General features: G+C 42.5%; 1 protein-coding gene across 2 annotated transcripts in view; it reads right to left on the reverse strand.

Moving 5' to 3' along the window:
• LOC311118383 (uncharacterized protein) overlaps window positions 1-7,143 on the reverse strand; it is a 50,014-nt gene extending 42,871 nt beyond the window's left edge. For both annotated transcript variants that reach the window (XM_084157622.1, XM_084157621.1), the window contains exon 1: window positions 6,878-7,143. In XM_084157622.1, the coding sequence (XP_084013748.1) occupies window positions 6,878-7,097 (220 nt within the window). In that variant the 5' untranslated portion in view covers window positions 7,098-7,143. The remainder of the gene's footprint in view (window positions 1-6,877) is intronic.
• Between the last annotated feature and the right edge of the window lie 5,588 nt (window positions 7,144-12,731).

Here is a 12,731-nt window from a genome sequence, read left to right on the forward strand (position 1 = left end):
CAACACCTATTACAGGGTGAAGCGCTGAAACAATAGCCTACACAGCTATTCTATTTCTCGGGTTTTTCTTATCTATATTATTTTATTACTGCATTGTTGGGAAAGAGCTCGCAAGTAAGCATTTACTGTTTTATACCTGCTGTCTCCTGTGCACGTGACAAATAAACTTTGGAACTATAGATGATTGAAATATAGCCTTAGAGCCTAAGCATAAAACAAATATTTTTCATGGTATTGCCTTCAAAAAAAAAAAAAATGCAAATTCCAGAGCTAGTCAACATTTTTTTTTTTTTTTTTTTTGTCATTTAGCAGACGCTCTTATCCAGAGCGACTTACAGGAGCAATTGGGTTAAGTGCCTTGCTCAAGGGCACATCGACAGATTTTTCACCTAGTCAGCTCGGGGATTAGAACCAGCGACCTTTCGGTTACTGGCACAACGCTCTTACCCACTAAGCTACCTGCCGCCCAACATCACTCATACAGTTATTTCCCATTGATGTACAATAATTAATTGTAACACCATATAATGAATAGCCTACCGGCCTATAGCAGTAATTCATCAGCAGTTTCCTCCCTGTCCTCCCAGTCCATCACTTCTCAATTAATCACCTAACACCTCATTTGAATTTTTGTCAATCAATTACACTACCAAATTAATCCACAGCAGAACATGTATCCACCATCCACCCACCAGGCAGGGCTGGCCAATGAATGAGTCGTCCTAGCTTAATGCTGTGTCATTAGGCACAGGAGGGAGGCAGATAGAGAAACATCAGGAGAACTGGTCTACACTACACAACCCTCCATCCAAGCTCTTTTCAGGCAGCACCCCAGCACTTTGCTTTTGTAGGGCAGAGTGTGAGGGAGTCGCCCCCTAGAACTGCCTCTGCTGTAGGCTACCATGCTGTGTGAGGGAGTCGCCCCCTAGAACTGCCTCTGCTGTAGGCTACCATGCTGTGTGAGGGAGTCGCCCCCTAGAACTGCCTATGCTGTAGGCTACCATGCTGTGTGAGATAGAGACATGTAGGATCTGCCTCCAACCAATCCTCAGAAGGGGCTCCCCATTTGAAAGTGTAATGGGCCAGCACTGCTCATTTTATATAGTGCCCCCCTGCTACACACACACAGGCTCTCTTTATTGGGGATGACATAGTCCCCACCCATCTGCCTGACCCCATTAGTGCCATACGGCTCATGGAGAGGCCGGGGGTTGGGGAGGCAGGGGGAGGCAGGGGGAGGCCGGGGCTGGGAGGGCAAGGGGAGTGGGAGGGGGTAGTGGGGTTCATTATTCTCCAAACAACCCAGAGAGGGAAAGAGTACAGGGTACAGGGTTAGGGTACAGGGTTGGGGTACAGGGTTAGTGTACAGGGTTAGTCACTGTCACCTTTGTCTCTCCAGACCAACTTCATGTGGCATGAGATTACAGACGAGTGTCAAACTGGGCCATGGCATCTGGAAATACTACAGGTCTGTCCCTGTTTTTACAGTATTGAGATTGACCAAATACGAGGCAAATCTTTAGAAATATTGATGTATCTATCATTATAACATCGTTACTGACCTCAAGAGTAGAGCTCGAAACAAGGGGGAATGTTGAAATTGCATTAGCAATCCTCTGATTTATATACGGTTACAGTATACAAGAATATTGTTCTTTTTGACTCTGATGACGTACCCCTCCCTCCACCCTCCAGTTGCCTAGAAACCCCTCCCTTCCCCTCCCCTCCTCTCTCACTAATGCAGGGAGCAGGTGATGGGCTGGACCCCAGAGAGATGAGGAGAGGGGAGAGGGAAGGCACCACTCACAGATGCACCCTCCCCAGAGACTCTGACAGACTGTATCCACACAGACAGACAAGACACAAAACCTCTCACTCTAAGAAAGTGAGCAACACACTCTCCCACACACACAGCACTTTAGTTGGACACATGGAGTGTGTTTATTTCTCTCTCATCTTCATCCTCTCTCTGGCTCCATCTCTCTCTCTCTCTCTCTCTCTCTCTCTCTCTCTCTCTCCCCTCTCCCCCCTCTCCCGTTGCTTTCTTCCTGCCTTCCTTCCTCTGTTCTGTTAGCTACTGCATCATGGGTAGAGACATCTAACACCTTGTTCTGCATCACACAATATATGTATAATACGTACAACAATATTTGCAGCTGTGAACATCTGGTATTAATAAAATAATGCCAGTCGGCAAATATAGTACTGTCTGTAGCATGGTTTAGGGGATCTAGTTTGTGGTTGGAGATCTAAGCTCTAGAAAGCACTAAGGGCATGGATAGATCGTAGGCTAACCACGCATTAATATTCATAGTGCACCATTATGGTCTCAAGTATTTATGAAGCAGGAATTTTCCATGTTTCTGCAGTATTCTCAGAGTAGATAGCATACTGTAGGAGCAGTAGCCGTGTTGCCCCTCCCCGCTCATGCCCAGTTTGGATGCTCCAGGGAGACGTGCTAGTCTAGTTGCACAACATCAGGGTCATCATGTTCAGTAGGAACCAATGAGAGAAAACGTTTTGAAGGGGAAAAGGAAAATAAATTGTTCTGTTTCAGTACGTTTTCTCCCGTTTCACACCCACTGAACGCACCCGAGGTTTCCTTACAGAGCTAAACATTTAATACTGACGAGTGAGATGACTGTGAAAATAGCTACGCCAATGAGAACGCCTGCCCTGTCTGCATCACTGAGATCATAGGGTTTCTAAAAACCTTGGTGATGATGCACGCTCTCAGATTCAGCAGTCAAAGACACGGGCCTGTGTCAAGGCATTGCTCCATCTATTATGAAACAGCTTGTTCCACTTTATAGGCATTGTGCACCACAGCTTTCCTTTCTTTTTTTTAAGTATCTGTTCGTGTTCATCCTCCTGTTTCTGTGGCAGTAGAATCACCCCTGAGTGTGGGGTTCCATCTGGTGGCTGAAGAGACAACTACAGTTCTTGGCTCAGCCTCCACATACAGAAAGTTTCCCCATATTAAGTATTCCTGACAGGATTGTCTTTGAAAGTGGTGTTGGCCTTCTTCAGCAGAAATGCTCCGTTGCAGGGTTATGTACTGGTCAGTTATGTGTGATAGTTATTACTACTCTACAACACACAGTTATTTAGATGAAATCCAAGATAGATAAAGGCCACAATTCTAGCACATTGCGTGCCAACAGCACCACTTGAGAGTCATAGGGGAAACCCATAGAGGGGAACACTTTTTCCATTACGCCACGATGCCGCAATGCATGTTGGGACGGCAAGTGTTTGGGAGAGATAAAGACGCCAGAAGGGTCTCAGCCAGACGTGATGCCACCACTCCCTACTACAGCCTGGGTGAGCAGCACCAAAGCGCAGGCAGGCCAGAAGACATCCTCACACATCACATCAGCTGACTCATTTCCTAACCACCCAAAAAACTAGTTTAGATGGTTTTGGTCATATGGATAGTAGTTCTAGTACAGATGTAGGATCTTAATTTGATCACCCTGTTGCAGTAGAACAGGACATTTCAAACGTAGTGTATTTGAGGTTTAAAAAGGCTTCTGAAGTTTGCAATTTCCACTTTGAAATTTCAGACTTGATTTTCCCTTACGAAAAATGTATCAACCTCTAAAATATCTTGTTGCTGTAGGACTATTTTCCAGTTGTAGCAAACTGGCTCAAATTAAGATCCTACACCTGTAGCTCTATGCTTGGTGTGATTAGATGTGATTTTGGAGTAGAATTATCATTATGAGACAATGAGAATGCAAATATTAGAGCTCAAATATTCAAACAAGGGGATACTGTATTCTGACTCCCATAGACCAAAATGCAGGCCCTTCAGTCATGTTCCTGTCTGCCTACAAGTAAAACATTTAGCACATGATGTCAAATAATCACATGAAACAGCCTACTTCAATTATTCTAAAGAGCAGCTTTTAGCAGCACTGAAATAGAATTGGATACTCACCAAACATCAGCAGGGAAACACAGGAGACATCCCAGACAGGACGAGGTGCAGGGCATCCAATCCAGACGAGAGAGAGAAAGGAATCACATCAGTGAAATAGATCAGGAATGGTTGAAATATATAGATTATGACTCCCTATTCCCTGTACACTACTTCTGACCAGAGCTATGGGCCCTGGTCCAAAGTAGTGACTATATAGGGCATAAGGTACCATTTGGGACATATTCGACTGTATTTCACTCCTTCCCCACAAATTCTATTTCACAAACGTTTACAATTTTATGTATGAAATACATATAATGTTACAAAACTGACCATATTGCTTTGCATAGTTGTATTGGTCATCTTTCTCTGTGAAACTACAGTGCCTTCAGAAAGTACTCACACCCCTTGATTTTTTTCACATTTTGTTGTGTTACAAAACGGGATTAAAATGTATTTAATTGTAATTTTTTTGACAAATGATCTAGACAAAATGCTCTGTAATGTCAAAGTGGATGAAAAATTCGGACATTTGTAAAAACAAATCATGAAAAAGAAAACATTAATATATGTTGATTTGATAAGTATTCAACCCCCTGAGTCAATACATGTTAGTCACCTTTGCCAGCAATTACAGCTGTGAGTCTTTCTGGGTAAGTCTCTAAGAGCTTTCCACACCTGGATTGTGCAACATTTGCCCATTATTCTTTTCAAAATTCTTCAAGCTTTGTCAAATTGGTTGTTGATCATTGCTAGACAACCATTTCCAGGTCTTGCCATAGATTTTCACGCAGATTTAAGTCAAAACTGTAACTCGGAACATTCACTGTCTTCTTGGTAAACCACTCCAGTGTAAAATCTCCCAGTGTCTGGTGGAAAACAGACAACCAGGTTTTCCTCTAGGATTTTTCCTGTGCTTAGCTACATTTTGTTTATTTTTTATCCTGAAAAACTACCCAGTCCTTAACGATTACAAGCTTACCCATAACATGATGCAGCCACCACTATGCTTGAAAATATGGAGAGTGGTACTCAGTAATGTGATGTATTGGATTTGCCCCAAACATAACACTCTGTATTCAGGAGAGAAAAGTTAATTGCTTTGCCACATTTTTTTGCAGTATTACCTTAGTGCCTTGTTGCAAACAGGATGCACATTTTGGAATTTTTATATTCTGTACATGCTTCTTTCTTATCACTCTGTAAATTAGGTTAGTATTGTGGAGTAACTACAATGTTGTAGATCCATCCTCAGTTTTCTCCTTTCACAGCCATTAAACTCTAACTGTTTTAAAGTCACCATTGGCCACATGGTGAAATCCCTGAGCGGTTTCCTTCCTCTCCGGCAACTGAGTTAGGAAGGACGCCTGTATCTTTGTAGTGACTGGGTGTATTGCTACACCATCCAAAGTGTAATTAATAACTTCACCATGCCCAAAGGGATATTCAATGTCCGTTTTTTTTCTATCCATCTACCAATAGGTGACCTTCTTTGCGAGGCGTTGGAAAACCTCCCTGGTCTTTGTGGTTGAATCTGTGTTTGAAATTCACTGCTCGACTGAGGGACCTTACAGATAATTGTATGTGTGGGGTACAGAGAGATAGTCATTCAAAAATAATGTTAAACACTATTATTACACTATTATTGAGTCCATGCTAAGCTAATTTTTACTCCTGAACTTATTTAGGCTTACCATAACAAAGTGGTTGAATCGCTATTGACTCAAGCCATTTCAGGTTTTCATTTTTAATTAAATTATACAAATTTCGAGAAATAAAGTTTGGCTCGGTGAGCCGGAGGTAATCAGGAAACACTGACGGATGGGTACTGGACTCTGGGTACTGGAAAAAATACAGACACATCAAAGAGGCCCATACTATCATTTAAAAAAAATCAAATAGCCTAATATAATTCAGCAAAAATATTAAATAACAATAATAACAGTTATTATTTTATTAAACTGAGGTATTCCAAATATAAGCAAGTGGACTGTCTTGACAAGGCCATGAGCAAAGGCTGGCTTTCTGTGGTAGGCTATAGGCAGGCTCAGAAACACCTGTTCAACATCGATACTGAAATAGGCTTGTAAAGCAAAATTCGGATCTCAAAGAGGCAAGTCTTATTTGGAATAGCTATTATTGAAATAATACATAGTTGAATATAAACATAAAGTCTAGGCCTATATTTGGATCAATTGCACCGCTGGTTGTGAAGCAAAACGAGTTATTGACTAAACGGCTGAGTAGTCATTTTTACATTTTACATTTTAGTCATTTAGCAGACGCTCTTATCCAGAGCGACTTACAGTTAGTGAGTGCATACATTATTTTATTTTTTTCATACTGGCCCCCCGTGGGAAACAAACCCACAACCCTGCTCTACCAACATCCCTGCCGGCCATTCCCTCCCCTACCCTGGACGACGCTGGGCCAATTGTGCGCCGCCCCATGGGTCTCCCGGTCACGGCCGGCTACGACAGAGCCTGGATTCGAACCACTGCGCCACTCGAGAGTCCTGACACCATTCCAATTGTAGCCCACCGATGACACGTTTGAAGACCGATTATTACACCAATGTTTAACATTGTTGATGTCTATGTAGGAGTCTATAGGCTTGATGTCAAACAAGATTAGTCCAAACGAATAAAAATCCCAGAACAGTAGTCCACCATTCGTAGGATGGGAATAGCATTCGTTTGCATTCGATCATTTATACGTTTAATACCCATATATTTGTCATTTTCATTACTTTCAGTTAGAAAATAAACTGCAATATCACTGTCGTTTGACATAGTCTAATACCCCCCTATTCCCAGAAACACGGCGCAACTTGAATTTCAAGCGAACTGAACTGACTGCTGCGCAAAATAAGAAACTGACGTTTGCATTCTATATTAGATTATATTAGACTTTAGATGTATCCCTAACAAAGCACTATTCGTTTTTAATTACCTGAGAGGTGAGATGTTTCTTCCTGTTTTCTTCCTGGTATTATTCCGCCAACATAATTCAAGTGTTTCCCGACGCCTTCAGAAGTTACAGCATATTGATCCGAGTATTCCAGTGACGCGTCTTTCAATGACGAAGTACGTCTCTGCTGCGCGCAGGCAGTGTGGGGTGGGTGGGGATACCCCTCCGGACTAGGTCGGGTGCTCACTCCAATAGAAACCATATTTTGAGTGATAGTAGATGATATGCGCTCTACTTGCGGGGAAATAAAAGAGATGGTAGCCTAGTGTTGCTGAATGGCAGCATTGGAGCAGGTTGCTCTTCTTGTCAATGCTGGGCTAATTTTTGCCTGACCTCCGTGCCATCAGGTGTATGCAGTGAAGTGCATAACATGTTTGGAATGTGTGGTCAAAGAACACTTTGTTCAACTGGGCCTTGTGCCAACGTGACTTCTCTCTCTGTTGTGGGATCTGCACTTTTAATCTCACTGGGTATAAGGGGTATAACACACTTGCACGAATCTGCATGTCAAGGGGGAGACAATACTTTTTGACTTGAAACTGAATTAGCCTGGATGCTGTTACCCTCGTATCTTTTAACCTAAGTAATAAGGCTAGTTTATTAATCTAAAATAAAACGTTTAACTTTTTTAATTCACAATAAATATGATTATAAATGTATGACAGTCAGACTTGTCAGACGCACAGATGGCTGCATTTGAAAGCCCTGTCTCTGCGGGTAAAGCAGTGAGCACTAAGCACAGTTCATTCACCCCTGACTGAGCATGAAGCAGCTTTAGGGACATTTAATTTAAACAGCTGTGCTGTCTGAGCATCTGTCCCAATTTTACTACTAAAACCCAGTGGCCATTCCTGGCGCATTCTCTTGGTACAAAAATAACACAATGACATAGCCTATCTGCGTGGTTTGGGCACCATAGTATATGGTATTTAATCTGACCTGAGTGACCACATAAATGCTATATTTTCCCCGTCTGACCACATAAATGCTACCTTTTCCCCGTCTGACCACATAAACGCTATCTTTTCCCCATCTGACAACATAAATGCTTTCTTTCCCATCCATCTGCTTTTGTCCTAAACTTTCTCGCTTTCTCTATGAATTATCAGAGTAAGATTCTTATTTTCCACAACTCGTTGAGAATGCCATAATTGAGAAATATACTACTAGTAATATGCATAGCACATATGCACATATATTATCAACTGTTGATAACTCTTATACATTTCATAAAATAAGATTAACATTTTCTAATATGAGTTTTCAGAGGTTTCCAGTATAGGCGACATTAGTTGTTTTTTCTTATACTAACAGGAAAGATTTCATACAGTGAGTGACCTTTTCAAAAGCCCTCATTAGAGAAGATAAACCTCTCTCACTTGTTTTTCAGCACAGTGAGAGAGTGTGTGTGTCACGACGGTTGCTCTTATCTGCGTGTGTGTGCGCGTGTGTGTGAGCTCCAAGAGGGCTGGTCTGTTTAGAAGCTAATCTACCCAACACAAGGGCGATTCTCCCCTGCTCAACACGATAATGGTGAAAGGGGCGGTTCCTCCCATTGACTCCAGCGTGAGTAATATTATAATGTTGGGAATGTAAAATTGTGAATGCTGATTCTACACCCTGTCTATTGAGCCGCACAGTGGAGGTGTCATAATACCCATAAAACCTAGCGGTCAAAATGGTTCCAATCGTTTTTCCACCATTCATTTTTCCCATAGGGGATTTTAGAAACACTTAAAATACGGGCTGTTTTTCGTGTAGACTTAACCTGGCGTGATGTTTTGATAACCATGTAAATCTCTCTAGGACAAGGTGACTTTTACAATATATTCAGCTCTATTTACTCTCAGATTCTAAAATGCTAAGTAGCATCAACGTAGACATCATGCAAGTCTACAAATATCTGCAAGGTCCTGCAAGTCATCTCTAGCTGACACTTTTGCTAACAGGTATTGTGTCAATTTCAAACTTGCACAAGACAGTACACCGGATTTAAAGAGATTTAGACCATTTATTAATTACTACATTTAGCTAACATTAGTTAATCCAGAGATTTTTATATTTTGCCTCAATTCGGCAGTCTCGTCCAGATCATCATGGCATTTGTAGGTCTTTATGATAGCCACATTAGCAGCTAATTAGCATTTAATTTTGGGGGGGGTAAATACAGGCAAATACACTGCTCAAAAAAATGAAGGGAACACTAAAATAACACATCCTAGATCTGAATGAATGAAATAATCTTATTAAATACTTTTTTCTTTACATAGTTGAATGTGCTGACAACAAAATCACACAAAAATTATCAATGGAAATCAAATGTATCAACCCATGGAGGTCTGGATTTGGAGTCGCCCTCAAAATTAAAGTGGAAAACCACACTACAGGCTGATCCAACTTTGATGTAATGTCCTTAAAACAAGTCAAAATGAGGCTCAGTAGTGTGTGTGGCCTCCACGTGCCTGTATGACCTCCCTACAACGCCTGGGCATGCTCCTGATGAGGTGGCGGATGGTCTCCTGAGGGATCTCCTCCCAGACCTGGACTAAAGCATCCGCCAACTCCTGGACAGTCTGTGGTGCAACGTGGCGTTGGTGGATGGAGCGAGACATGATGTCCCAGATGTGCTCAATTGGAGTCAGGTCTGGGGAACGGGAGGGCCAGTCCATAGCATCAATGCCTTCCTCTTGCAGGAACTGCTGACACACTCCAGCCACATGAGGTCTAGCATTGTCTTGCATTAGGAGGAACCCAGGGCCAACCGCACCAGCATATGGTCTCACAAGGGGTCTGAGGATCTCATCTCGGTACCTAATGGCAGTCAGGCTACCTCTGGCGAGCACATGGAGGGCTGTGCGGCCCCCCAAAGAAATGCCACCCCACACCATGACTGACCCATCACCAAACCGGCCATGCTGGAGGATGTTGCAGGCAGCAGAACGTTCTCCACGGCATCTCCAGACTCTGTCACGTCTGTCACGTGCTCAGTGTGAACCTGCTTTCAAGCACAGGGCGCCAGTGGCGAATTTGCCAATCTTGGTGTTCTCTGGCAAATGCCAAACGTCCTGCACGGTGTTGGGCTGTAAGCACAACCCCCACCTGTGGATGTCGGGCCCTCATACCACCCTCATGGAGTCTTTCTGACCGTTTGAGCAGACACATGCACATTTGTGGCCTGCTGGAGGTCATTTTGCAGGGCTCTGGCAGTGCTCCTCCTGCTCCTCCTTGCACAAAGGCGGAGGTAGCAGTCCTGCTGCTGGGTTGTTGCCCTCCTACGGCCTCCTCCACGTCTCCTGATGTACTGGCCTGTCTCCTGGTAGCGCCTCCATGCTCTGGACACTACGCTGACAGACACAGCAAACCTTCTTGCCACAGCTCGCATTGATGTGCCATCCTGGATGAGCTGCACTACCTGAGCCACTTGTGTGGGTTGTAGACTCCGTCTCATGCTACTACTAGAGTGAAAGCACCTCCAGCATTCAAAAGTGACCAAAACATCAGCCAGGAAGCATAGGAACTGAGAAGTGGTCTGTGGTCACCACCTGCAAATCCAGTCCTTTATTGGGGGTGTCTTGCTAATTGCCCATAATTTCCACCTGTTGTCTATTCCATTTGCACAACAGCATGTGAAATGTATTGTCAATCAGTGTTGCTTCCTAAGTGGACAGTTTGATTTCACAGAAGTGTGATTGACTTGGAGTTACATTGTGTTGTTTAAGTGTTCCCTTTATTTTTTTGAGCAGTGTATATTGATAAAAGTCACCTTGTCCTAGAGAGACGTCACGCCAGGGTAAGCCTACACAAAACACAGGCCTTATTTTAAGTGTTTCTAAAATCTCCTATGGGAACCATTTCCCTGTTTGACCTCTAGGTATTATGGGTATTATGACTCATACTGTGGTACTCTATAGAGAGCAATAGTAATGGCGTCTTTTTGTAGGCACTACCTCCACAATGGCTCGTTGGCTAAAGCCTATGGGGAAATTAATGGGGGATTTTTGGAGGGTTTTTGGATAACGTCTGTGGTAAACACAAGTTTATCACCAACAAACTATCATGGTCCAAACACACCAAGACAGTTGTGAAGAGGGCACGACAAAGCCTATTCCCCCTCAGGAGACTGAAAAGATTTGGCATGGGTCCTCAGATCCTCAAAAAGTTATACAGCTGCACCATCGAGAGCATCCTGACTGGTTGCATCACCGCCTGGTATGGCAACTGCTCGGCCTCCGACCGCAAGGCACTATAGAGAGTAGTGCGTACGACCCAGTACATCTCTGGGGCCAAGCTTCCTGCCATCAAGGACCTCTATACTAGGCGGTGTCAGAGGAAGGCCCTCAAAATTGTCAAAGACTCCAGCCACCCTAGTCATAGACTGTTCTCTCTGCTACCGCACGGCAAGCGGTACCAGAGCGCCAAGTCTAGGTCCAAAAGGCTTCTCAACAGCTTCTACCCCCAAGCCATAAGACTCCTGAACAGCTAATCATTGCTACCCGGACTATTTGCACTGCATTACGTTGAAAATACGTATTTTCCTGACGTTGAAGTTAGGTTCATTTTCAGTTCTTAATGAAAGTTGAAAATACGTAATTTCCAGTCGTTGTAAATAGGTATTTTTTGGTAATTGATTCTATGGCCAGATTTCAACTGTACATACATTATCAATGAAGTAAACACAATTCCACAATAATACATTTTAAATCCATTTAATATAGGAAAGAGGAGCCAAGTGAAGATTGCAACATAGAATATGTATTATTGCTCCCATCTGTCACATGCACATATGTTAGCTTTTCAAAAGCTTTAAAACTGACAGCAATGATGTTCAAAGTAGTCCAACCTACAGGATAAACCAACAGACCATTTCAACTACAATAACATTCTCAGTAATATTTTTTGTCTTGCTATGACTGTGAAATGTTGTTGTTTATCTACCTTAGCTGAATGCACTGACTGCACGACACTCTGAATAAAAGCGTCTGCTGAATGACCAAAATGTAAACGTAAAAACAAACACTTGCAAAGCATGCTGGGGATTATACTAATGAGCTTCGGCCCCCAAACATGTACAAATTTGGTTGCTCCAGACCAGACCAAATCTGAACGAATCATAGACGTCTAGGCTATGTTTCACAAGTTTGAACAGCACAGCACAGTTCAGTACAGTAGAGCACAGCAGAATACAGTACAGTACGGTACAGGACAGTAGCGTTTTATTCAGTGAAGGACAGTAGAGTTGAATTCAGTAGAGTACAGTAGAGTTGAATTCAGTAGAGTACAGTAGAGTTTTATTCAGTAGAGTACAGTAGAGTTTTATTCAGTAGAGTACAGTAGAGTTGAATTCAGTAGAGTACAGTAGAGTTTTATTCAGTAGAGTTGAATTCAGTAGAATACAGTAGAGTTGAATTCAGTAGAGTACAGTAGAGTTGAATTCAGTAGAGTACAGTAGAGTTGAATTCAGTAGAGTACAGTAGAGTTTTATTCAGTAGAGTACAGTAGAGTTGAATTCAGTAGAGTACAGTAGAGTTTTATTCAGTAGAGTTGAATTCAGTAGAATACAGTAGAGTTGAATTCAGTAGAGTACAGTAGAGTTGAATTCAGTAGAGTACAGTAGTGTTGAATTCAGTAGAATACAGTAGAGTTGAATTCAGTAGAGTACAGTAGAGTTTCATTCAGTAGAGTACGTTAGAGTAAAGTAGGATACAATTCAGTACATTATACTGTATTATACTCTACTGTACTGAACTATACTGTACTTTTCTTTAATGTAATGTAGTAGGTTACTGTACTGTTCTCTACTGTACTGTGATGTCCAAACAAACATAGACATCTATGT

The sequence above is a fragment of the Coregonus lavaretus genome (assembly GCF_964263955.1).
Source record: "Coregonus lavaretus genome assembly, chromosome: 3".
Taxonomy (NCBI): domain Eukaryota; kingdom Metazoa; phylum Chordata; class Actinopteri; order Salmoniformes; family Salmonidae; genus Coregonus; species Coregonus lavaretus.